Source organism: Larus michahellis, chromosome 3 (genome assembly GCF_964199755.1).
Source record: "Larus michahellis chromosome 3, bLarMic1.1, whole genome shotgun sequence".
Classification (NCBI taxonomy): Eukaryota; Metazoa; Chordata; class Aves; order Charadriiformes; family Laridae; genus Larus; species Larus michahellis.
The window spans coordinates 15865891-15893204 of NC_133898.1; the positions used below are offsets into that span (position 1 = coordinate 15865891).

General features: G+C 43.4%; 1 protein-coding gene across 2 annotated transcripts; it reads left to right on the top strand.

The window, feature by feature from the left end:
- The first annotated feature begins 625 nt into the window (after positions 1-625).
- Positions 626-27314, top strand: DTD1 (D-aminoacyl-tRNA deacylase 1). 2 transcript variants are annotated; one of them, XR_012585970.1, is made up of 6 exons: positions 626-779; positions 3929-4019; positions 6894-7129; positions 14354-14451; positions 24695-25094; positions 26713-27314. XR_012585970.1 is itself a non-coding variant. In XM_074578843.1 (6 exons), the coding sequence occupies exons 1-5, from the start codon at positions 737-739 to the stop codon at positions 24848-24850; spliced, it is 624 nt and encodes a 207-aa protein (XP_074434944.1). In that variant the 5' UTR covers positions 627-736; the 3' UTR covers positions 24851-24871; positions 26713-27314. The 2 variants fall into 2 exon arrangements, 1 of the variants encoding a protein (XP_074434944.1); XM_074578843.1 differs by having other exon boundaries at positions 627-779; positions 24695-24871.

A 27314-nucleotide genomic window follows, 5' to 3' on the forward strand; every position in this document is an offset into this window, starting at 1 on the left:
TGCTTTCCCTGCTGACAGCTGCTTCTATAGGGGCTGGCCACTGACCCTATAGCCTTTTCTAGGAGGATTCTCCTACTGCCACAGGTCGCTATAGGGTCTTCCCACAGCCCCTGCAGATACCATCTCGCTGCATAGAAAGCTACCCCCAGCCCCTCTGCTCACGCACACCAGCTTCTATAGGGGCTTTTATACCACATGAGTCCCAGCTCATGCACCTATAGACCTGCCTTTCTATATGGTCTTCTCCAGTCCCTACAGCCACCACTTCCTTTTCCAGAAGGCTCCTCCCAGCCACTAATTTCTATGGGCACTTCCTCCCCACCCCCGTTCCCCTATCGCCGTTCTATAGAGGGCGCCACTCCCGTTACCTGCATCTGCTCCTTTCTGTAGGTGACTCCCCCCCAAAGACCCTATAGGCGCCAACTCCCCCCAGAGGAATGGAGCCCCTCCGCGCGCGAAACACCTGTAGACACCTCGCCTGCCTCTGCGCACACCTCCCTTTTCTATAGGGGCTTCCCCTACAGGTACCGTTTGTATATATATACATATATATATATACCCACTCCCCCCCCACTACAGCGCCTCTGGCAGGGTGCGTGCGCCAGCACCTCCCAGCCGCCAGGGGGCGCTGTGAGCGGGGCGGGCCGGCGGGGAGCTCCCGCTGTTGCCTAGCGCCGCCGCCTTCCCCTCCTCGCCTCACACCGGCGCCGGGCCTGCGCTGCGCGGCCGCGCCACCATGAAGGCCATCGTCCAGCGGGTGGCCCAGGCCAGTGTCACAGGTCAGTGTGCCGCCACCGGGAGGGTCACCGGAGCCGGGGGAAGGGGGAGGCGGGGGCGGGCGGAGCGTGGCGGAGCCACGCTCCGCCCGCCCCCGCCTCCCCCTTCCCCCGGGCCGGGCCTCCCTTCCCCGCCACGGCCCCTCAGCGCCTTCGCCTCAGTGCCGTCCCCTCACGTTGTCTCTGTGTGTGTGTGGGGGCATCTCCCTCCCTTTTTCCCACAGCTGGCGTGCGTGGGCAGTCGTCCTCCCTCCCTCACAACACCCCTCGTCCCCTTGCGCGGGTCGGCTTGCTTTGCTTGTGTTGCCGGTGTGTGCCGGCCATGCTGGCCCGGTCGCCTCCTCGCGTCGCTTGCAGGTGTTGGCAAGTGCCTTCCCAGTTGCTTTTACCCGCGTGTTATCTGTATAATCCGAGTGGCCTCCTTGCACGGCCCGCATGCATTGCAAGGGTTGGCGGGGTGGCTGCGTTCACCCGCTTGCGTGTCTTGACACTAGAATTGTAGTCTCCTTGCATTGCTTGCCTTGTGTTGGCAGGGCTGGCCTGAGTACAGCCGTGCATTGGTTGTGTGTGTTGGCAGTGCGGTTGCAGTCACCGTATGGCTTGCATGTATCAGGCACTGTAATCAGACTTGCCCTCTTGCATTGCTTTTGTGTTTTGGCAGTGCTGTCCCAGCTGCTATTACCTGTGGCTTGCACGTGCTGTCTATAATGGGAGTCGCCTCCTTGCATTGCTTGCATGGGCTGGCAAGCCAGTTGCATTCACCTGCTTGAGTGGCTTGCATGCATTGACACTACAGTCGCAGTCGTTTTGCATTGCTTGGTTGTGTTGGCAGGGCTGTCCTGATTACTGCCATGCATTGTTTTGTGTATATTGGCCATGCCATCCCAATTGCCTTGTCCTGTGGATTGCATGTGCCACCACTACAATCGCAGTAATCTTGCATTGCTTGCATGTGTTGGCAGTGCAGTTGTGATCGCTTTCTTCTATGGCTTGCATGTGCAGGGCACTGCAATAAGAGTTGCCTCTCTGCATTGCTTCCATGTGTCAGCGGTGCTGTCCTAGTTGCCAGGGATGTAGTTTGCATGTGTCAACACTACAATCAGAGTTGCTTCCTTGCATTGCTGTCATGTGTTGGCAGTGGAGTTGTAGTCACCTCCTTGCATTGCTTGCGTGTGTTGGTACTACAGTCACAGCCATCTCCTTCTATTGTTTGTGTATGTTGGCAGCGCCATCCCAGTTGTCTTTGCCCATGGCTTGTGTGTGTTGTCTCTCTAATGAGAGTTGCCTCCTTGCATTGCTTGCATGTGTTGGCACTATAATAGCAGTAATCTCCTTACATTGCTTGCTTATGTTGGCAGGGCTGTCCCAATTACTGTTGCGCATTGCTTGTGTGTGTCAATGGAGCCATCCCAGTTGCCTCCTCACATGGCTCGCACGTGCTGGCACTATGGTCACAGTTGCCTCTTTGCATTGCTTGTGTGTGTCAGCAGTGCAGTTGCGATCACCTTCTCCCATGGCTTGAATGCGTTGGCACTATAATCAGAGCTGCCTCCTTGCGTTGCTTGCATGCGTTGGCAGTGCAGCTGCAGTTGCCTCCTTGCATGACTTGTCTGTGCTGCCACTAGGATTGCAGTCATCTCCTTGCATTGCTTGTGTGTGTTGGCAGTACCATCCCAGATGCCTTCTCCTGTGACTCTCATGTGTCGGCATGACAATCGCAGTCACCTCCTTGCATTGCAAGTATGTTGGCAGTGCAGCCCGACTCACCTTTTTGCATCGCTTGTGTGAGTTGGCAGTGCTGTCCCAGTTGCCACCGTGCATTGCTTGCATGGGTCAAGGCAGCCAGTGATAGCCCTGGTGCTTGCTTAAGCTGCTGGAAGGAATGGTGTGTCCCTGCTGTTGGAACTGGTTGGACCTTCTGTGTTCAAGATGCTTAAAATCCCTGTGAAGTTTGCATGTGAGGCAGTAAGTGCGCCTGCTCTGGGGCCCAGGGCCAAGGTGGTGTGCAGCAGGGTAGCCTGCACATTAAATAAATGGCTTCTGCTTGTATGTGGATGGTCAGTAAGCATTGGAAGAGCATGCCTGTGAATAAGTAAGGAGCACAGCTTTAGTGCACAGCTGTTACTGTGGGCACAATAGTGGTCAGACACAGTCAGCACCAAGATCGTGGCTGACATTGCCACATTTCTGGGTAGAATTTAAACTGCTGTTTCTGGCTGTTAAAGAGTTTGAGATGTCCCTCTGTGAAGGAGATAGTGCTGTGCTTAGCAGGAGGATAGATTTCTGATCTGGAGGGCTCATACCCAGATTGGATGGAAAGGAAGAGTTTTGGGGAGGAGTTTTCTCCACTGGTTTGCTTCTTGCCCACTGGAAATACTCCAGCTCTGGCCACAGGTGCTTTCAGCTTTCACTGGGGGGCTGCTCTCCTTGCATTTTACAGGAAGTTTGGGGCTTTTTTTCACAGTTGTATGAGCCTGGATCTATTTTTAATGGCTGAGTAGCTAGCGCCTATCTCAGTTTTAAGACCTCATTTAAATCTTACTACAGTCATCTCAGGCTTAACCATGTTAAGATGATTTAAATTAAATTAAGATAATTTAAAACTTAGGAAAACACAGTGGATCTGTGATGGTTTGTGTTTTATTATAAATGTCATTAAAGAGGTTGTGTTCCCAACTAGGAGGGTAGAATTTGCAGGTTGTTAAAAGTCTTGTTTCAAAAAATTCATGAGGACTATATCAAGTAGAAATCACCTTTTCACTACTCATGCAAAGTATGCAGGGAGTGGGGGAGTAGAGAAATCGAGTGTACTTATTGATATCAGGCAGGTGGATAATTTTTACAAGGATTTGAGAGAGTTCTGCCACCTCTCTGGTTAGCACTGCTGATCCAGTTATAATAAAAAAATCTTCGTATGTTGTTTTTAAACACTGGAGTAAGCATCTTGAGCTAGTCCCTCACAAATAAGTCCCAACAGTGGGAAGACTTTTGAAAGAGGGCGTCTGTGTGATCTTTACTCTTTAACAAACTTAAGACGGAGAAGAAGAGTTTAGAGTGATGTTTTCTTTCATGGTTGTGCAGTCAGTACTTACTTGTGTCATAAAACGAGACAGTGCATTTAGCTTACCTTTCTTTTTTCCCCCCTTCCCCAGTGGGTGGTGAGCAAATAAGTTCAATAGGACGAGGCCTCTGTGTGCTGCTGGGCATTTCTTTGGAAGATACGCAAAGAGAGCTGGAGCACATGTAAGTCACGTATTTCTTTTTGCCTTGTACTCTTATTTGTGCATTTCTGACACTGGATCAGTGACACCTGTGCAGTAGCCAGAGAAATGGGGCACTCCCATTGGGGAACTCAGGTTGCCTGTTAGTTCTTCTTCAGATTTTATCTTGAAGGTTTCTTAGTTAGAGTTTTCTTTTTATGTTCCGTTGAGAAAAACCTGTTTCCATTCCCTGTCTATGTGTTTTTTTTAATCAAGAAGAGACTCAAAATGGAAGAATCGACATGTTGGGTTTTTCTGATCTCCCTTTTTAAAAGGTCTTCCCTTTTTACTGTATGAATTTATGCCAAAAAAAAGTTCTTCAAGGATGGGTTGTATCAGAAACCTCAAACTCTCATTTTAGCTTGCATATGAGATATTTTGTTCTTTCAAAAGGCTGGATAGTCTTGTCAGTTGCTTTTCTGTAGAAGTGAATAAGTTTTGGCAGCCTGGAGGGCTGGCCCTGGCCATTTATTCCATGGCCACAAAATACTGTGATTCAGCCAGCAAACATATGCAAGAGAGAGTTCTCCGGTGTTGTCTTCTGTCTGCTTCGGTCTGTTCGTTGTTCTAGGGCTGACCTCAGTTCTTATGAAGGCAAAGAAGAAACAGGTAATAGAGCTAACTGATGTCAAGAAGAGGAAAGGCTCAAGCAGTGAAGAGAGAAGAATGTGAGTGAGGGTGAAAACAACCCATAGCAGATTTGGAAGAGAAAGTAGAGAGTGGGGATGTGAACTAAAGGTCACCAAAGATCTCACATAAACATGTGAAACTTGTAGAGAATTGCAGCAAAGCTGAAGGTGTTTTTATTATGACATGCTCCATTGGCTTGCCTTACTGTTTGCCTCCTCAGTGTGTAATATTTGCTGTATCGTTGTTTCTCATTCCTACCTTGGTGAATGTGAAAAATGCTTCTGAATATTGCAAGCAGGCAATCCGTAGCAACTGTGCTCTGAACACCATGTTGTTTGGATGACTGACGCAGGAAAGGCAGGAAGCCAGCATCTGAAAAAAAGGAATGAAAGAAATCAGCTTAACCAGGCTCTTCAAGTCCTATTAAAGGAAACTTTAGTAATCCTGTAAATGAAACAGCAAACATCTTTATCATTAAAACACAGCAGTGACGATGATTTAAGCCTATATGCTGGGTCCTTCCAAGGCTTTTAACCATCCATTTCATTCAAGAGTCAATTCCATTTGTCTTTGTCAAGGATGGTTTTTTGTCACTGTGCCTCAGGGGGGTTGGACTAGATGACCTTTAAAGATCCCTTACAACCCAAACTATTCCATGTTTCTATACTTCTATGACTATAACAAAGTTTCAGCTTTATTTTATACTGACTCACCTCTGGTGCAGCGTGGTGTAGCGTAAAATGTCTGGCTGATGGCTGCAATTGAAATAACTTGTGCTTGATACACTGTCTTGTTTATAGATACTGCAGATTTGTAGAAGCTAAAAGAAGAAACTAAAGACAGGAGAGTGGCATGCATGCAGTCTTGTTGTCAATCAAAGTCCAGCCGTAGACTGGGTTGCATGTCTGCCTGCTGCTTTTCAGGATTCATTTGTGAAAGTCTCCTTGTCCTCTATGACTATCCAAACCAGTCAGTTCTGCCCCACAGATCCAAAAATCGCCTTAATACAAACACAAACAAGACTCAGTCACCACTTTGCTGCCACCTGAAGTTGTGCACTGTTCCCTGCCTTCCTCCTCTCATCCGTGGCCAGCAGCTCGAGGGAGGCGATTCTGCCCCTCTACTTCTCTCTGAATGGACCCCACCTGGAGTACTGCATCCATCTCTGGAGCCCTCAGCACAGAAAAGACATGGACCCGTTGGAGTGGGTCCAGAGGAGGGCCACAGAAATGATCAGCGGGCTGGAGCACCTCTGCTATGAAGACAGGCTGTGAGATTTGGGGTTGTTCAGCCTGGAGAAGAGAAGGCTTTGTGAGACCTTATGGCAGACTTTCAATATTTAAAGGGGGCTTATAAGAAAGATGGGGACAGACTTTTTATTAGGGCCTGTTGCGATAGAATGAGGGGTAATGGTTTTAAAGTAAAAGAGGGTAGATTTAGACTAGACATAAGGAAGATGTTCCTTAGTCTGAGAGTGGTGAGACACTGGAACAGGTTGCCCAGAGAGGTGGTAGATGGCCCATCCCTGGAAACATTCAAGGTCAGGTTGGACAGGGCTCTGAACAACCTTATCTAGTTGAAGATGTCCCTGCTCGTTGCAGGGGGAGTGGACTAGGTGATCTTTGGAGATCCCTTCCAACCCAAACTGTTCTGTGATTCTATGATTCTATGATACTGATGAAAAAGTGCTGTCCTTATCTGGCTTGTGGGGCTGGGTTTGGAAAGAGTGCTAGGAGGTGACAAAGCTGGAGGAATATATGTGAATTGTGTTTGGAAACAACCGTAGTTTAGGATGATCTCATTTCATACTGAGTGTGATTTCCCAGTGCAGTGGGAGGATTAAAATTCCCAAAGCTATTCACATGTTAAATAATGATGTGACACATAAAATCAGATAGTAAAGAGTAAGCTTTCTTACTTCCTATGCCATCTTTATGTCACCCTGTAACTTGCAGCTATTCTGTCCTGATCTCATGCTCTGTAAAAGGATGATGTTAATTAATGGTCTGACAATGTTATGGGTAAGGGCTTTCTTGGTTATGGCTCTGCCTGATGTGACGAGATTCCTGTGGTTTATGAAGGAAGGGACAAAGGGATATCTTGTTATGTTGAGGCAGAATAAATATGCATCTGCCTTCCCTTTTATCTCATCCTGTGTGGTAGGCATTAACTTGTACCTGTTGATCCTGCATGGGACAATTTAGGAATTATCTTTATCTCCTCCTAGGGTTCGAAAGATATTGAACTTGAGAGTATTTGAAGATGAAAGTGGGAAGCACTGGTCCAAAAGCGTGATGGATAAACAGTATGAAGTGTTGTGTGTGAGCCAATTTACTCTCCAGTGCATCCTGAAAGGAAACAAGCCCGACTACCACATGGCAATGCCCACAGAGCAGGCGGAGTGTTTTTATAACAACTTCCTAGAGCAGCTAAGAAAAGCCTACAAACCAGAGCTTATTAAAGGTAAGGGCAAAAGGTTGGTAAGGTCCTTGATGTGACCGGTGAACCTTGTTTGTGTGTGCTCTTCCTTAATTGTTACTTTCTTTATTCTGTGATTTTCTGTCTGTGTGGCAAAGGAACTCTCTTTACACGGCAGTAGAGGAGGGGATGTTATGGTATTTTCACTAGCAGCCCAGCAGGGTGATTGGTCCCATCTTCGTCTAGCCAAGCCATTTCCTGGTGTTCCTCTGGAATAGTTTGACATGTAGATGTTCTTGTATTGTTATTGGCTGTACAATGGGAGCAATGACTCTGACAATTTAACCCAGAGAGGCTGCAGCCATGAGAACAAACTCTGGGGTTAGACTCCTTCAAAGTCTGTATGTTTTGTGCTGTGTAGCCAGATTAATCCAGGAGGAACATTTTTTCTAAGGCATATGTGGTTAGTCAGGCTCGAAGGCGTCGCCAGTGTGTGATGGACAGTGTATCTCCATCTGTCACTTTAGCTTTACATTCTGCTAAATGGTAATGATGACAGTGGGAGGTGTAATGTGCTACTTGAGAAAAGCGTTTGATTTAGACTACCTTTTTGCAAGTCTATGCCATACATGCAAAGTTTTCTCTTTACCAGAAAATGCCTAGCTTCCCTTCGCGTTTGTGCTCTATCCACCCTTAATCTCTTCTGTTTGCTTTTCTGTTTGCTTTCTTGCCATTTTCATATTTAGGCTTGATTTTTTGATACACTTGTCCAGAAGACAAGTGTCTAGAAAAGACTGTTTTTTAAATGAGGGCTATTAATAGATAACAGTCAGCCTTACTTTCCTTATGAGGAAAAAAAGGAGAAAAAAGACAGAAAACTGGTAGCTGGAGAAAGATTTAGAGGCTAATCTCTATAATGACTGTAGATGAACATAATTATCTCAGTGCTTTCCAGGGAGGCACAGTGAAATGCACACATAACATGTCCATCTTGTGTCAGTTTTCCAGTAGCTTGATATGTTCTTCCAGTTAATATTTGCTGATGATAAAGAAGGCACTTCTGATACCCCTTCCCTGAATTCTTTTTGGTCTGTAACATAGAACACTTCTGTTCTAATGAATTTGGAGTATGTGGTTTTTTGAATCTCACGACTAAGTTAGGACCCATTTCTGTGCCTCTGAAACTGGTAACAGAACTTCCTGGGAAGTCAATAGGAATAAGATTTGCTCTGGTAAGATTTGATCGAGTTGTACCCTTATATCCTGGTAAACTAAAAGCAAGTATGGACTTTCTTCTTTCACTTCTCCTTGTGTGTTGTGGCCTTCACTCTCTGTCTTGATTGTGGATTTAGTCTTCTGAGGCAGTAAGGTTTAGCATGGCAGTGTGAAACATCTCACTCCCTTCATAGCAATATCTGAGGAAATATGAGAGAACTGTTCCACAAGGAGGAGTTTAGTTCAGATTAAGGTTTGGTACACGTTGAAAGCAGAATTATTGTCTCTGATTAATTCCCTTTGTGAGTGTTGTCACATTCCTAAATGCTCTTATCTGGAGCAAGATTACCTGCATGGGGTTAAGCTTAGAAGTAACTTCTGAATAAAACCAGTGTGAAGTTTCTAGGTCATGAGGCTTGAGATATGTCCAAAAAATATTCTGGAAGTAAATTATATCTCCTTTTCAAGTCTTTACATCTCAGATGTGGCTTGTCTGTCTCACCTAAGATAAAGATCATCTTTGCCCCCAAGGCAGGCATGCATGCCAGATTCTTAGGGAAAAGGAATTCAAGGAGATGGGTGTCCAGCAGAATAAATTTGTCACTTTAATTATAGTTGAGGATCCTATTTTATTGCAGAGGATGTTGCAAGGACGTGACTTGATCAGTCAAGAAGTCTTAAAGCGGGGAAGGGTCCTTACTATATTGAAGAACATTGTGGTATAAAAAGCAGGAAAAGAAATAGTATTTAAGGGCAAGTTGCTAGTGTCTCCCATGGACAATACACAGTCATGTGATAAATTTATCCAAAGTTGCTGGGGTAACAAGCAACATCAAAGGAGAGTGGTTTCTTTCTTCTCCTTTCCCTCTGACTGAAAAATGAAAATCAATCCAGACAGATTTTTGGGATAGAGAGATGGAAGAGATGATGTCTTCAGTTTCTTTGCAGGCCTGTGCAGAAGAGGGATTTGTCTGCATCAGAGTTTGAAAAGTTGCATTCAAGTGCAGAACAATCAGCTCCTTTGAAGCCTGCCTGTCCGAGCACCGCAGAGGCGGTTTGTTCCACCGTTTTGCTCTTAGGTGAATGCAAAACGCAGTGGTGCCACAGATGTCAGTCTGTTTGAGAGGAGGCAGGCTTGTCTCTCAACTTACCTTTTCAGGAAACTATAAAACACAAATGAAAAATGCCTTCTCTGAAAGGTTATACGAATTGCCATATACTGATACTATGGTAGACACTGGAACAAGGGAAGGAAGGCAGAAGCATCTTTTTGAGGCAGGCAGCCAACACTGAGGGAGATTCTGCTGAAGAGGCATCTCTTCCTAAGGAGGAATTAGGCATTTAAGGATTTAAGAAGAAATTGTGGAAGTAGGTTTTTGCTTTCCCTTGTTCTTTCAGGCAAGACCAGACCCTGAAGCTGCAGAGAAAAAAGTTGTGTTACAGTGAGGTCACTTCTTGAAAAGAGCTATGAGGACAAATGGACCACTAGAACCCTTTGGTTTTGTTGTATAAGGGACCTGCCAACACAAAAATCCGTAAGTGTCCCATGAGGAAGGCACATACTGTGCAGGGACCATCGTCCCTGAAACTACATTAATTTGTGATAAGGGAGGTTGGCAGCTGCTTCTGACAACATCACCTTTGCAGTATGTTTGATAGCTTGAAGATGAGGGGGTGCGGTGGTCCACAGGGTTAAGACCAATAAAGGGATTTTGGAATGTGAGAAGAAATTTTCCCTGGCTTGTTAAATCCTTTGAGAGAATGAGGTTGCTGAGACTGAAACCTGCACTGCCTTTCATATAGTGGTGGTTGCAAGGCGCTGAGACCCTTCCTGTCTTTTAAAGGAAGGTCTGGAAGAGAGAGGCTATAGAGGAGGGCAGTATTAACAGACATTTCTGTTTTAAATACTGTTTCCATTAGCTCTAAATCTTAAACTTTCTGAGCTATGATTCACCTTGACCTGGGGTGACCTTGTGTCAAAAGACTGGAAGTGTAAGTATGGGGAGAATGGGAGGGAGCCGTTACAGAAAGATGTCCCTTGACAGTAGTTCTGATGCTGAAACAAGATAGAAAGAGCTTGTGGCATTGGAGTGCCTTGAGTGTTCTGATAAAGGTAGGGGGTTATTTGACCACTTTATCAGCCTTTGAAAAGAGGGACCTGTGAAGTTTACTTGTTTTTTTTAGGTCCATACCTGTATGGGAAGTGCGAAGGCAGTCATTTTCTGTGAGTAAAGTACAGCAGAGGGATGATGTGATATGTAAAGAGCTATTTGAAAAGATATGCTCCCACTAATAAAGGTTAAGATGGTGTTTTTTGTTTTTGCTGGTATTTGTTCTCTAAGAGACTCTTACACATTATGGTAGCTAGACTTCAAATGTGCAGATAAAGCTAACCACACGTAGCAAGCATTCTTCCAACTTTTATTTCTCAACTGAGAGTCATTTATAGGCATCTCTGAAAACATGTGCCTGCATGATTCACCAGTGAAACCATAAGCTACAGGTTTAGGGAAAAACTACCTGGGTTTTCCCTGCAGGTTCTCATCTATCATGGGTGGCAAAGGGTTTGAAAACTGTGCTGGAAAATTATAATCACTAGGTTTTTGATTGTTCTGACATCTTTTCTCAGTGGGACCCTTTACATGTTCCAGCCTCCTGCAAATTTATAAAATGAGAACAAGTTGTTTTGATTTTTTTTTTACTTGCTTTGTAATATTTTTGTCTTATTTTTTTCTTCTGCACTGTTAGCTAGCATTCAGAATACACTGACCCTTTCGTGAAATACTGACAGCTTCATGGTATGTGTGTTTACCCGATTTACTCAATCAAGTCAGCTGCACCTTGTTAAAGCAGTAACTGTTGATGTGCCTGTAACTTCTGATGTGCCATTCTTTGATGCCACCATAGCCTCAGTTGTCACCTCCCTCCAGATGGTACTGACCCTACAGTGGAGTTGTCAGATGGGAAAAAGTTTTCACTCCTGCTGTAGTAGTTCTTCATAGGTTATGTGATGCAAAACTCATCTGCACACACAAAGGAGCACAGGGGCAGGCAGGAGAATGCAAATTCTGGACTCAGAGGATCGCAGACCCTGTCCAGGCCCCTCTCAGGGCTGTCCTAGGGCTCAGGTGTGATGCCCATCCTGGTGAGTCAACAGGAGTGGCTCTCCAGAGCACCTTTTGGATTGAGGTGGGTCACCACCTAGGGATACAGGACAGATGCAGGAGAAGAGCATTTCACGGTCTCACAAGACTTGTTATGGGATGTTTAGATGAGGAAGAAAAGGCAGGGAAAGGGGTGGATCTAGGTGGTTTGGGGAGGAACAAGCATGGGAAAATAAAAGGATATGGGTATGAGAAGGGCCGGCCACATGTAAGCCAGTACACTTGTGGCTATGCCCTGCACCTGATCAGCATTGTCTTCTTACTAAAGTCCATTTCTAACTATTTTCCTGGGTGGGGGACCCACTGTTTCATGTGCATGTGTGTGAATGGGGGTCTGAGTGCAGCAACTGGAGTCAGACCATGGGTCTGAGGCCCGTGCGGTGAGTGAGCAAATAGCCAGTAAGATGAGGTGGCGAGGAGCTACAGTGGCCAGAGCTGGGTCTGGGTGTGTGTCTCTGAGGGTGAGACCACAGGAGAAACTGGCTTTCGGAGGGACTAGGGGAGTCCTGGCCAGCTGCTGTAGAGATGGGGGTCTCTATGGAAGAGACCTGTGTGCCTGCGTCTCTAAGGCTAAGATGGGGGGGAGCCAGCAAACTGCCGGAGAGCTGGCAGGAGATGTGTGTGTGTGTGTGCGCATGCGTGCGAGGGGGTCTGTACCAGCAGCAGGAGCAGGGCTGCAGGCCTCAGGGACTTGTATACCCAGGTGCCAGCGTCTGGGGAGGCTAAGATCCATGGGCAGCTACTGGGCAGACTGAGTGTCTAAGCCCAGCTTCTGGAGCGGTCCGTGTTGTATACATGTACGTGTTTCCCCCCAGTGGACCTTCATCCTAATCAGCCAGTGGGCAGTTCAAGGTGAGGCTGTAGGTGCTGTTTGTGCGCCTGGGAGAGCTGAGCATGCCTGTGTTGGTATCTGTGCAGCTGGCTGTGTGGGTATATGTATGTGTGTGCATAGCATACGTGTGTTTGCGTGTGTGTGCCTACCAGGAATACATGCTCAGCCTTGCTACTGTTTGTACCTGGGAGTGTGCAGCTGTGGCAGCCATGCCTTTGTCAGGTTTCTGGATTCAGCACCCATAAAGTTTCTCAGCCCATGTGAAACATTGAAGAAAGTCAGTTTGATGAAAGGAGCCTGTATAGAGACAGCGAGCTGTGACACTGGGCAGGTGTTCTCTTCTGCCACCTCCTCTGTGGGGCAGAAAGTCTGAGGAGTGCAGCTGGTAAAATTGTTCAGTAAATCACATTCATTTTCATAAAAATACTTTCTCGAATCATGCTCTTGCCCGCTTCCCATTGGCGTTTCTGTTGCTGTGACTCTTCAGTGATCAGTCCAGGAACCTTTTCCTTGGCCGCCGGACCATTACCAGCAAACTCCTGTGCAGTGCTATCGTTTTTGGCTTTGCCAGAGCTTGTATCTCTAGCTCATGGGGTGGGTTGTAGCATACCGCCTTTGGAAAAGGAGTTGGGCAGCATCTGTTATGATATGGACCATATGTGTTGGACAGGCCTGAACATGCATTTTGTTTTTCCTTTTTCTTTTAAGCAAATGCTAGTCACAGGATGTGACTGGAAAAGACTGAAAACTCTTCCAGAGCTATTTGTCCTCAGTAGCCTGTTTTTGAAGAATCAGGACAGTTTGTTTTGACCTTTGTTCAGTCAGGGGCATCACATGTTGCCGTGGAAAGCTGCTGTGTAGCTATACAAAGCCTCGTGTAAATTCCCAGTGGGTGGTTGCTCCACTGAAGTTTCAGCCTATGGCTTTCAACGTGTTCTTGCTCACTGACCGAGGTGGTGCTGAAAGCAGTTTTGGTTGTGTTGCTGAGCAGGCTCCAGGCCTGCCTTCCCAGTAGGAGAGACTGTTCCAGTCTTTAGCTATCTGCTGTCTGCATGCTGTAGTACACCTATTTCGCTTCCATGCATTTGTATTGGTATGCTAGTGTCTGCTTTTCTTGCTGTCCCTACAGGAGGGTCTAGAAAGGCTACTCAAGTGTGCACGACAGGAGAAGAGAATATGTGGGAGTGAGCAGTCAAATAGACTCAGCCAGGGGTGGGATGAGTTTGAGGAGTAGAAAGCTGGACTAGAAAAAATGGAGCAAGGAATTTGCAGAAAGAAAAATGAGATATGAGAAGAGAGCATACAAAGGGATGGCTTTTGTAGACTATGCAGGATAAAAATATCATGGGTGTGTTGTGGTGGAAACTTCTCAAATGCTTACCAAAAATGTGGTCTGTGCCTCAGCTGGTGTGCTAATAAATGCCATTGATGACAAATGACATAGACATTTCTGATTTCAGAAGTGTATTCCTGTGAAGTAGGCAGGATTGACAGGGGAGACACTGGTTTTTTCCGCCTTTTTTGCCAAACTTTGTCGAAGAACGGCCTAGGTTGCAAATAGGAATGTAGAAATTGCTGTTGCAGTTTGGGACTGAGCTGCACCCCAGTGTCCCCTGCTCTAGAGTATTCAATGTCCCATGCTTCAGAGCAGGCTTTGGGTCTTTTTATCTTTTGCCTATATTTAAGATTTCTTCAAAACATCAACTGGTTAGCTGGACTGGATCCCTAGGCTTAGCTGTTGCTACATCTTTTAAAATTTCATCTCTTGTCTGTGAGAACTATCCTGCCTATCCTGAACTGTGAGCACCTTGATTATCTGTAGACTTCATTTGTTTTGTGGACATTTCTGTACTTAGCTGCATAATTATAATCTCTGAATATCAGACCACATAGCTGGGTGCACGTAGACTGTTTTTCTTAGTAGCTTTCTGCAGTTTGTTAGTTGGCTGTCCTTTTATGTATTTTTTTTTTTTTTTTTTAGTAGCACATTTGGTAGAGATTTTGGAATGTGTTATCTTTCCAAGAGCCCTCAGCACTTCTTGTCCCTTCACTTTTCAGACGGCAAGTTTGGTGCCTACATGCAGGTACACATCCAGAATGATGGTCCTGTAACAATAGAACTGGAGTCCCCAGCTGCCACTGTTGACCCTAAACAGGTAAGTGAGCCAGAAGGTCTGTTTGGAAAGGGTGGATGTATAGGCTGTGCCTTGTCTGCAAATTTGTAGCATTCCTGTTATGAGCAGTGTACATTTCCTTAGGCATAAAGACTTTGTGCTTCCTGTGCAGCCTCTGAAAATTGAAATATTTGCATTGTTTTCTTCAGTTCCCTGGTCTGTTGATAGCTGCCTGCTGTCCTGGTAAAGGTCACAGAACCACAGAGTGATAGGGGTTGGAAGGGGCCTCTGGAGATCATCTGGTCCAACCCCCCTGCCAGAGCAGGGTCACCTAGAGCAGGGTGCACAGGAACGCGTCCAGGTGGGTTTGGAATGTCTCCAGAGATGCAGACTCCACCACCTCTCTGGGCAGCCTGTTCCAGTGCTCTCCACCCTCCAAGTAAAGAAGTTCCTCCTCATGTTTGGGTGGAACTTCCTATGCTCAAGTTTATGCCCGTTACCTCTTGTCCTGTCGTTGGGCACCACTGAAAAGAGCCTGGCCCCATCCTCCTGACACCCACCCTTTAAGCATTTATAAGTGTCGATAAGTTCGCCCTTCAGTCGTCTTTTTTCCAGACTAAAAAGACCAAAGTCCCTCAGCCTTTCCTCATAAGAGAGGTGTTCCCAGTCCCCTAATAATCTTCATAGCCCTTTGCTGTCCCCTCTCCAGCAGTTCCCTGTCCTTCTTGAACCTGGGAGCCCAGCACTGGACACAGTACTCCAGATGCAGCCTCACCAGGGCAGAGTAGAGGGGGAAGATGACCTGCCTCGACCTGCTGGCCACACTCTTCTTGATGCACCTCAGGATGCCATTGGCCTTTTTGGCTGCAAGGGCACATTGCTGGCTCATGGTCATCCTGTTGCCCACCAGGACTCCCAGGTCTCTTTCCACCGAGCTGCTCTCCAGCAGGTCAGCCCCCAACCTGTACTGGTCCATGGGGTTATTCCTCCCCAGGTGCAGCACCCTGCACTTGCCCTTATTGAATTTCATAAGGTTTCTCTCTGCCCAACTCTCCAACCTGTCCAGGTCTCTCTGGATGGCGGCACAGCCTTCCGGTGTGTCAGCCACCCCTCCCCTTATGATATAGACTTGTTAAGGCTGAGATTTAGTTGTGGTACTTAAGGCAATATTGACCCTCTGCTTTTGCCGCTCCAGCTCTTTGTGAAATAGGAAAAGACATGTTACCTTCATGCCACTGAGCAATGTTTACTGCACAAATTCTCCATGCTCTTGCATGGCTCTGTCTCAGTTGCAGGTGGCTGTATCCTTTGTATAGAGGCATTTACTGTAGTCTGCAGTTGAGGGCATTAGTGGCAGGATGGATGGCAGCATCATGTCCTGCTGCCTCTTAGTATAAGATGGTGGTGCCTGTGGTGTCTTGGTCTCTAGGACAAAGCTGGTGACCAGTCTGTTTTGCTCAAGCAGTTTAGTGTGAATAATTGGTGTAAGGGTGGGTGGATCACTGAAGGATGGCACGGTGTAGTCTCTGACTGAAATGGAGACCACTGAGAGAGCTTTTACCCCAGCTGTCCTGTCCTACGTGTAAGTATAAAATAACCCAAGAGGAATCACCAGGGCGTGCTGGATTTTGCAAGTTTCCCTCTCTTTCTTGGGGAACATTGTCTGTTTAAGGGTTTTGCCCTCACAGTTGCCTGCTTTTCCCATCTGACAACACCTTCCTGGTGGCCATAATGTGGACTGTAGACTGGGAAGGATGCTGATTTTCAGACTTTGTCTGGCATGAATTCCCTGTTTAATGTGAATGATTCTGTTCAATCTCGCCTGCTGATTGCCTTCCTTTCCTCCTTAAACTTCATTCTTCATCAGCAAAGATGAGGCTTCTTGGGCAGGATGTGCTTAGAGCACTGTCATTTGTCCTAAGGTAAGGTTACACCAAGTATCTTCTTACTGAGTCTGTGCCTGGACCCTGTGAAAAGGAGGACAGACAGAGTCCTATGTGCTATCTGAGTGGGTTCCAGACAGTCCTTATATGAGAATAAGAGTAACATAAATTTTCTTACCTTCTTTCTGCAATGTGCTGTTCACACGCATTTCGTAGCCACCCTCAGTTCTAGCTCATTGCAAGTCCTCATGTGTGGGATTCTTGCTTCTCACAGAAATGGAGGAGCTATAGCAGTGGCACAGACACCGAAAAAGCAGTCCAGCTGTGTGCACTTTGGATGCACAAAGATTTTAATCTATGCCACTTTTCAAAGAACCCCATTTACTTGAAAATTGGCAGCTCTTTTAAGTGTTACTGGGTGTCTTTTTCAGCTCGTATGGGGACCTTAACACACACTGGTGGAGGCATTGCTGTTTCTGACACTCTTAAGCATTCTTTGCTGGTACTATTTGACATGTGTGCCATCATCTGTCACCCATCATAGAAGACGTGAGATGCGGAAGAACCAATTTGGATTTGTCATTCTCTTCTCTCTTCCCTGCCCATTGCATTTTTTTTTTTTTGCTCTCATAGTCTGTCGATTTGCTTGGAGCATGGGAGCTAAGGGTTAGCGATGGTGTAGTTTTTATCTTTTTGCTTTCTGCTTTAGGAAGAAGAGATAAATAAACCATCCTGCAGTGTTTAATGTGATGTTAACAGAAAGAGATTAGACAAATAATTGCTGATGAATAGCTCTTTTATGTCATTGGATGTGACAGTGAAATACCTCTTTTTTTGGAGTGATTGTCTGTGGTTGTAAATGGTAATCTGATTTTTATAATTCCTTAGCAATGTAATTAGTAAAATACATTTGGATTAACTAATCCAAATGTATGTTTATAATCCTTGTGCTAGAGAGGAAGTAAATCACTTATGGAATTAATAAAAAAATTCATAAAAAAAGAAGTCCTCCTCATACAACAAATAGATATGTGTGTGTATATGTATGTATCTAAAATGTGTGTGTGTGTGTATATATATATAAAAAAGAGAGAATATGCCAACTGTTTTTGAATGCCTAGTAAGCAGGAGAAGCTACTACAGTTCAATTTGTTGTGAACTGTTCAGTTCCATTGTCATCTGTTTTAATAGTAAGCAAACAAAAGTATGAAGTAAATCAGAAGATTCTTACAATAGCAGTAATTAGTGATTGCTGGGCCTTTTCTGAAGACTTGTGATTGTTTTGGAATTTGGACGTGAATGGAATGATAGAAAAAGAAAAAAATAGCTGGTGTTTAATTAAGCTCTTAAAGCATCTTTTTGGTAAGTCTGAGGTACAAGAAATTTTGCTTGAAAGGCAAAATAAAGTCACAGATTAGAAACTGGATAAGAAATATGAAAACAAAAAGGCATAAAATGGAAGAAGGTCAATAAACACATGCAGTGATTCTGTTCTGAGTTCAATAATAGTGACTACATTTCTTTGAGAGTAAGGGTAGATCAAGTATTTCTCTTCACTCTTGGCTATGATGCAGGAAACAAAAGGATTTTTCATAATGTTCTAGTACAAATCACAAGCATTGTAGTTTCCAGCCTTAACAATAAAGCAATTTGGGATAATTTCTTTTGAACTTACATGCATCCATGTGGATAATTACAAAGGTCAGCACTAAGAGTGCAGCAAATTTCTGTACTATCTTGATGAAGTTTGTTGTGATCATTGCTGAGACTAGGTTAGCTGTGCCCAGAATACTTTGTATGTTTATATCATGTTTTGGGGGAGGTTAGGGAGATGTACTTTGTATTTTTTCGTAGGAATTTCTAGCTAGTAGAAGCAGCCAGACAGAAATGGAGCAGGAAGAGGTTTTGGAGGGTGCCTGGGGAGGTGACATGGTGACAGCTCAAAAAAATCCCCTTGAACTTTGAAAGCATTATGGATAATCATGGAATTCAGTTTGGAAACATTCTGTGCATTTTTACTACTTCTGCTAGGGAAAGTGGTGTAGCAGTTTCAGTGTTTAATGCATATATTCTACTTAGATGCCGAACTGATCTCTGTGGGTCTGTTTGTTCCGTGACTGTCCAGAATGGAATAAACCACATTGTATTTTAAAACATATTTTGGAACTGGACGCTGTAGTGGGAGGGATGAGAAGAATGAAAGCATTGGAGCAGATCTTTGTTACTGAACCTGCCTCTATCAGTACTGTAAAGCAGCATGCACACGCTTGGTATGTATGAGGAGTAAATAATAATGTAGACCCCTTGGAAATGTCAGTGTTTTGAATGAGAGAGGAACTTCTCAACACTGACATTTAAGTAACCTACATTTTTAAATGGCAGGAGGATCTCGATTACAGAAAATCCATTAAAGGAATTCCACATAAATATTCTATCATTTATGCCTTAAAAACTTCTCGTAACTGTGTAGCCAAAAGTGATTTCTCTGCTGAATGTGGAGAAAACCCAAATCTAGTATTTTAACTTTTCTGTCACTTTTCAGTTAGAACATTTTAACATAATGTAGCTGAAGGTGTTTTCAGTTCCCCAAGTATGGAGTTGGTTCAGCATTTTCATTTTAGGGAGGGATGGAGATTGTCGTGGAATTGTGTGATCAGTAGTACAGTCCTGATGCAGCTTGTGTCAAATGTTTTACGATATTAAACTATGATAAATGACTGTAGAGTGAGGGCCTCTGTCTGCAGCATATGGATTTTTCCTGTTGTCTTTGAATTTGCTTTTTGTCACCTAGTTTTTCTTCCTTCCCATGTGAACATACAATCTACAGTCTTCTACTTGTCACTGTCAGCTGACATATTTTGTTGCCAGCTTTGTGTTGCCAACTTTGATATTTCTCTTCTTCCAGTTGCAGTTTTTGAGCTTACTTTGAAGAAACAAATAAATACCCTATGAGTTCATTTTCTTATAGTGAAAGTTTTCTTGAGGAAAATGAATGAAAGGGAGTTCAACTGGTTATCTGTATCACTGGTGATAAAGAAAACAAGTTGGGGAAAACAAGCGGGGAAGCCGTGCAGCTGCTAGACTGCTTGGCTTGGGAATTTTTCCAAGACCCTGGGCAGCAAGGTAGACCAGGCTAACTGATGAAGGGCTGGTAGCACTTTTCTTGCCCTAGGCTTTGGGCCTGTATAGTGTAACTTAATTGTGTGCTGCTCATGTTTCTTCTAGGAACAAAATGAAGTGTATAATTCCTTGCATGAGGTGCTCATTGGCCAAAAGGATTGTGTTCTCTTCTCAAAGAGAAAAAAAGCTCCTAATAACACTTTGATCATAAGGCTAAGGTATAGATATGCGGAAAGGAAAAAGTCAGATGATCTGCCATCTCCCTAACAGATTGTGAAGACTAGCCGCCTTCTGTCACAATCTTTCTGTTGATTTATTTTTGCAGTAGACCTCTGATAATCATTTTATCTCAGTGCTGTCATTTGCTTAGTGGCATTAACATTAAACTGCTAGATTTGTAATGCCCTACAGCAGTTTGAAGGATTGGTCTCTTCCTGAAATGTAACCTGTCCTTAAAGTTGTTGTGATTTATTTTAATTTTTTTTTAATTTGAAATTGTAGCAGCTTGGTACACCACTACTGAAATTTAAAATATACATCTGCAGATCTTCTTGTGGTTTGAGGTTCCAGAAACATGAACACTGCCACTGATTTTCTGGCAGACTGCTAACAAAATAATTTTCTTGTTGGTGTCATTCACTTCTTCCTGGTGTTATTCATGGCTATCGCAAAAGGAAAAGCTGTCTCTAGAGCAGCAATCAGCCTCTGTGTACACAGTGATCACAGAGAAAAAGGAAAACAGAGGATATGTTTCTGTATGCAAGAAGGTAGAACTTCAAGGAAGGCTGACACTAAGGCATTTCTGAATGTGGGAAATTAACTTCAGCAAAACAACCAACCTGGAGAATTATTACCATTTTCAAGTGGGAGACTTGGTATGCCAGTTTGTTTTCATGTTTTTGCTATGGCAAATTGATTGCAAAAGTGATGTGACATAGTATTACAGCTGACATAATGGCAGACATTTCTGCCTTGGTGAAACCTTCTTTCACAGTGCTTTGCACTGTAATTATTAAATTTTAAAAATTTCATGTCTGTCATGTACTATTAAATTGCATCAGGCTAGAATTTGTCAAAGCAGCTGTCAACCCGAATGTAAATTTTGACCTTTTGCAAAACTATTACTCTATATGTTGGTCAGTCTGTTGGGGATGAAGCAGCATCCACATAGTTTGAGATTATTAGTTCATTGGTAGTGTCTCAGCAATGTAAAATACCTGTATATTACAGTGTGAGAAAAGAAAAGTTGCTTTCTGTTGACTGAGGACTCTTGCACTCTTGTGGTCTCGAGGGAGATGGTCTTAAACACTTAAGATGTTTCAGGACTTTTCTGACTTCTTTCATGCTTCAGAAATTCAGCAGTTAGGTCAGACCGGGTATTGATCCCCAAAGCACAGCTTTTGGATGCTGGCAAGGGACCATTAAGGACTACTTCTGAACAGCCTGTGGGTTTTGGTTCTGGCCAAATTTGTAACATGAAGTGATTCCAGGGTACTGTGGCTTGAGATAAAAGGGTTGATGTGTACAGGTTTACATTATTTTCTGTGTGAGTTTTCGGGCTTCGTTACTACTGTTAGATCTATAGTTAGACTGCCTTAACAGATTGAGGGGCACTTATTCTAATCCTGTGCACGAATTTTTGCCTATATGCAGCATGTCATAGCTTAATGTGCAGGGTGTCTGGTCTTGTGTTATAAATGTGAATATTTCAGCACTTGTGCAGATGTAACTGCTACATGCTGCTAACCAGCCCTGCATTAAATCTTAGGCAGAGACAGTACTTTTGCCATGAGACAGTGCTGCTTCTGCTGTAAGATGTCCACACTTCAAATCTTTAGGAGGCTTTCAAGATGTCTCAGGAAAGAATGAATTTTGGTTTATAGATGTAATGCTGAGTTAGACACTTTCTGTACAGGTGCACTGTCTCTACAGCTAGCCAGCAAACGTCATAAGGCAGTAGCCAGAAACAGCTCATTATATTTCTGCAGATGAGATGATGAGTATGGAACACACTCTGTGCTTATATGGAAAGCATTAAAGATATGTTTCATTGAACCGGACCTGTGTGTCTGAAGTTTTATTCATTTTAATACCAAAAAGTTAACTGTTGTAACTTTTTTCAGCTCACGGTCAGGTCTTTTGTGGTGGAGTGTACTCCTATAACACATCCTGTACTCCTATAACACATCCATTTGAATTACTCAAGCACCTTAGAGCACAGAAATGAAAAAATTTGGGGATGTGTAATTCTTTTGTTGCCTGCGTAGTAACAATAAGACTGTATATTTTGAGTACAAAGAAATGCATTTTAATCTTTATGTCTGAACTTTTGTTCATAGACTGATCACGGTGTATGCACAGGTGGGAGAGCATGCGTATGTGTGTTTATGTCCACAGGTACACAGAAATCCTTATCTATTTCAGTATTATTTGAGTTTTAGATGGATGAAACAGTTCATAAATGAACTTCAGCTTTAATTTGTTATAATTAAAAAAAAGGTAAATCCAGTTTATATGAGATTTGGATTAATACAGTTTATCAAATTATCCTCTCCCCTAATCTAAATGAACTTGCGTCATTTTGCTTTGAGCTGGGTGAATGCTGCTGTCAGATCATGCCAGCCTAGAAGTTGTTCTTAATATTCCAAGGTTATTCCAGCTCCTGTTTTTTCCCCATCTGCTAGAGATGTTGGCCTATGAGGAAGAGATGTAGTTGAGTAGTCATGAGTAGAGCTTTGGGTCCGCTACAGAGCTACGTGTGAAGATGGATCTGGTTTTATCTCTGTGTATCTGCTGTTTTGTTTGCCCTCTGCGCTACATTGTTCTCAAACTAATTAGTTACAGAATTAGGTAACTTATGAGGTCCTTTGTGATAAATATGCATGTCATAACTTCTGAGACCATCTGTTGCATACTGTTTACTCTAGGATGTGAATGCTTGCTACTCCGATTTCAACAGAAAATATGGTCCCTTTGTACATCGGACTGTATGTGTGTTTATATATATATTTACAAAATTGTATATATAACTATACATACTTCAGAAGTCTTAAGAGAGAATTCTATTTGCCCCCAAGACCATGTTGGAAAATGGCCAGTAGAGGCATGTAATACGACATGCCATCATGTATTGAGCCATTTCTGCCTCTATATGTAAATTATATATGAACACAAATATGCATTATGGATGTGTATTCAGTGTTGCATAACACAAAGTTCACAGTGTGATACCATACTGTTTTTCATGTTTTGAAAATCCAGGGTTAGCTTTATTGGGTTAGCTCACAGCCTTCACAAAGATAAAGGTAACTCAATTTAAACTATTGGTGTCACGTGTCTTAGGCTTTTTCTTCTTTCAAGTAATAAGAAACACTTGTTAGAGAAGAGACAATATCATGTCATTCTGTAATCATGTTATTTACAGAAACAACGAAGTTTCATGGAGTTATAAGTTACAGAACTATGAGGTAACAGAAATTTTTTTCAGCATCATTATTGTCGAAAAAGGGTCACTGCTCGGATCCTCGATGCTGCAGTAAAAGAAGGGGGTACAGATCGCAACAGCTGTGTATAGGTTTGTTGCAGCAGGTTTGACTGTGGTTTGGCTTGGTGATGGGGGTTCTTGTGTTGAGGGGTACTTTGCAGTCACTGACTGCTAGGTTGAGGGCCAGTGAGGAATGATGAATATGCACTGTCTTCTCACGTAGTTATTTAAATGTGTACGAATCTATATTTTGAAACCTAGGAACTATGCTTTCAGGTCTCTGCAGCCTGCAGTTAATGTAGTGTGCCTTCCCTCTGCCGCTACGTTTTTGTACCATCAAGATCATTGAAACCCCAGTTCTGATTTCAGCAGCTGGATGACCCCAGTACCATTTGCAAATATAAAACTCAACTCCATAGAGACCGTGGGAGTACCATTAGTTAAGGTTGAGTACCTTTAATATTAAGGGCTCACAAACTTTTGTTTCCCTTCCTGCAGATGCACTCGCTTTCTCAATTTCCTTTAACATTCATTTGCTGTGTAAATAGGCTTGTTGGCAGAAGAGTAGTGTGCGTGTTATCTGACATGTGAGTTAAAATATTGCCTGTGTCATGCCAACACGTTTGTTACATACATGCGTCTGACTTGAGGACTGGGTCATGCTAGACAAACAAATAATTGTACTCTGTCATTTCACATAATAAAAATAAACTACTTTTAGTTGTGAAATAGCCAGCTAAGAATATTCTGTGTCAGAATAAAGTGCGTGTGTACAGGTGTTCAGGGAGGGTGTATATGTGGGAAAAGGTACAAGGGGATACTATGCATCCTCCCAAGGCTCTGCAGTCTGCATTCTTAGCTCTTACCGACTTGGAGCTCAGATTTACGTCTTTGTATGCGTGTTCTGTAAGCCTGTCTAATTTATGATTGACACACATAATCTATCTTATTTGATTCTATGAAGATTTCACCTCAGAAGAGATCTTCTGGCCAGGAAATGATGATTTATGACTAGTATGCTTTATCTTGGGGGAAATGTGAAAGCATTGGGAAAATCTGTAGATTACAGAAACAAACCAACCTTATAAACTACAGAAAGTGTAGTGACTTAAGTAGCTATCACTTGTAGTGTCCCCAGAACCTAGTGCAACCTGCTTGTCTGAAAAATGGGAAAGAGATGTAGAAGTGACAGCTATGTGCAACTTAAGTTTGACTCTTTTAATAGCATTGAAAGCATTTCTGCTGAGACATGGCAAGGCACTGTTAGCCGAGGGTTTTGTCCAAGCTGATTTGAAATGGTTATTCTGTGTGTTGTTAAGGTTTATCCATGTCTTTCTTTGAATAAAGAATAAAATAAATTTGTTCTTGGGATACATCTGTTGTCAGCAACTTTGAAACTACAAAACTGCCACTTAACACCCAAAACAGAAGAGGAGTTTGGTGGAATCCAGCTCCCCCTTTTGGTCCTTGTGTTGTATTATTTTCCATGTTGGCAGATTGTGTTGGGCGGAAAAGGAGCTCTGAAAAGTGGAGGGTAGTCCTTTGACCGTGCACGCTTCTCTTATACTTAGAGGGGAGATCATGTTAGCAGATGATAATTCCGCATCTTCTCCAAATACCTGAAAATCTAGGCCTTGGTGTTTTTTTTCTTGTCTGTTTTATTGACATATATATTGGTGGGGTGAATATGAATTGCAAGTTTTCAACAAATGCTTACATTTATGATTTTTTAGAAATATTCTTCTGAAATGGTTTTGTTCCATTAAGTGTTCTCTCACTCTCCTTACTTTGTGAATAGCTGACAAAACTTGAAAAACAGCAACAAAGAAAAGAGAAGACCAGAACCAAGGTGCCCTCTGAGTCAAGTAGAGAAAGAAATGCCCCCCGTAACAAGGAAGACCCCAGCGCAAGCAGTGGAGCAGAAGGAGATGTGTCTTCAGAAAGAGAGCCCTAGCTCATCCAAAGCAGGCCTCAGGTTTGGCTTTTCCACTCCTCTGTAAAGCTGTGTCCTCCTGCTTGGCAGTCTCTAACCCTGGGTGCTTTGATGAAGCAGCGCATACAGAGAGTTGCATTAGACGTGCTGAACAGTGAAATGCTGATAATCTTGCTGGTGGGTAACCTCCGCTTCTGTCTGCAGTCGGCACATCAGAATGTAGAAGTGGGTGAAAATTTCTTCCCAGCTGTGTGCTTGGCTGGAGGTGTGTATCTGTGAGTCTGGCCCATCCATGACTGTTTCCAGGTTGACGTAGAAAATCTAAAATTTTGGTCTTTCAGCACAACAGTGACTTAACTCGGAATCCTGCTTTGTATTCTTCAGAGTGGAGATAGATGGTTGTTTTTCTCTCTCTGCCTTTACCTAGCAGGCAGGTCACTCTGGAACAGCCCCCACCGTTTGTGATATCCAGATAACACATAGTCCCCAGCAATGGAAGTGAAAAACATTTTAGAAGCTGGAGACAGGCCAGAAATGCAACTTCCTAGGACGGTTCCTACCTCTCCCTCCTCAGTTTCTTCTTTCCCAGAATGACTTGATAAGAGTCTATTTTATACACCTTCACGGTCTAATTAGAGAACATTAGGCCAGGCATTGAGAGCCAGACTTGCTGCTTGAATTCAGTGAGAGAACTGGGGTTTCTTCTCCCTTCAGGCACTTGACCTGCAGGATGTGCTTGGACCTGAGTGAATTGAATTAAGCTCTCTGAATATAGACCTGAATCCTTTTTCATAGATTATCTACATTTGTAGATATGTATTTATCGTACTCTTCCAGCCATCTTTAAGTCTTGAGAACACAGCTTTCGTTGCCTTCCTTGCCCCCAACTCCCCAAAAAAGCTACATTGCTGATTTTGAACTTTGAAACATGCCCAGGCTCTCAAGAAAGCATTATTTCCCTCATCTGCACGCTGAAGTCCTGGACTGGCTGTGCAGTTTAATTATTAACAGCTTTGCAAAGTTAAGGTCTAACTTTTCTCTTGTTTTCCCATCCCTAGAGTTCAGGCTGGCTTGTGATCTATACAATTCAATATCACGCATTGCTCAGAAACTTGCTTTTTAAAAAAACCAAATTTAAAAAACCCATGAATTTTCCCAGTAGTCAGACATTGGGGGTTGGTTTCTGTTTTACAGAAGTTACTATTATCTATGCAGTACTAATATAAAGGAATTTGCATAAGGCATTGAATAGATTTCTGGAAATACTGAAATTTTGTTTTGGATTGGCCTGGAAAGGAGATCAAAGAAATTCTCAAGTCCGTGGGCTTTTTTTCACTGGCCTCATGGAGAGAAGCTTCAAGACTGGTGTGAAATGGTTCTGTGGGTTGTCGTATCATACAACAGCTGGAATCACATGAGTTCTGCTCTCTTTGGCTTTATGTTCAGTGCACCTTCCTGTTTTAATATTGGAGACGAGTAGGCACATTGGGAAGGAGAACATATTCTTGGAAAATAAAGTGAGGATGTGCTATTTTTCAGCAACTGTTGGCCTTGCTGCTATAGGAATATAGCAGGATGTACAGGAATATAAGGTTTCCCCCACTGTTTCTGGGTTGTGTGTTGAAATAAGAACATTTTAGAGAGCAGGAGTTTGCAGGCCTTCTAGAGTGCTTTGGTCAGTCTGACCTATCCAATAGCATTTGAAATTCTAGGGAGCTGAACATTTCTAGGGAGCTGAACATTGCTAAAATGTGATATACCAATAACCTATCATTAATTTTCATGCTGTGACAATTAAGGTACTTGTCCTATGGGAGCTGAAGGCATCATATTCTATTTCTACTCTACTTGTAGTAATGTTCCTGTCTGTTTGCCTTCCACAGTTTCTTGTACTGGATTCTTGAAGAGAGACCCAACAGACATTCACCTCAGCACCACTCTTCAACAGCTTTGGAAAAGAATGGAAAATGGGAAAACAGATCTAAGACATTAGAAACCTGTATCATTCTGTATTGAAACAACCAAAGCAATGCTATCAGATTCAGTTGTTGATGTGTAGTACCAGTAGTAAAAAGGACTCATCACATTTTTGTGTACGTGTTTTCACATGACTGCTGAGTAAAGGGTGACTGTAGGCAGATTGTAGCAGACCTTTCAGTACATAAGCTCCATTTCAAAAACGAATCAGGGTTTTTCCTTAAACTTACACTTGAATTCTGAAAATTATCCAAGCAGGCTTGTATTTTGATTCTCACTCTATGGTGTCATGTGCTACCTGTTTCCATGGCAGCGTGTAGATCTGTGTATATTTTGGTATATTGTTCAGCTGCTATGTAACACCAAGTTAGGCAGTCCAGTCCTTCTGCATGGATTAAGTTATTAAAAGGAAAGATCAGCCGCTAGTCGTTTATCATGTGGAACACATCTGTCTTGTAAACTTTTTTAAAAACAGAAAAGACTTTATTAAACAAATGATGCTAGCTGA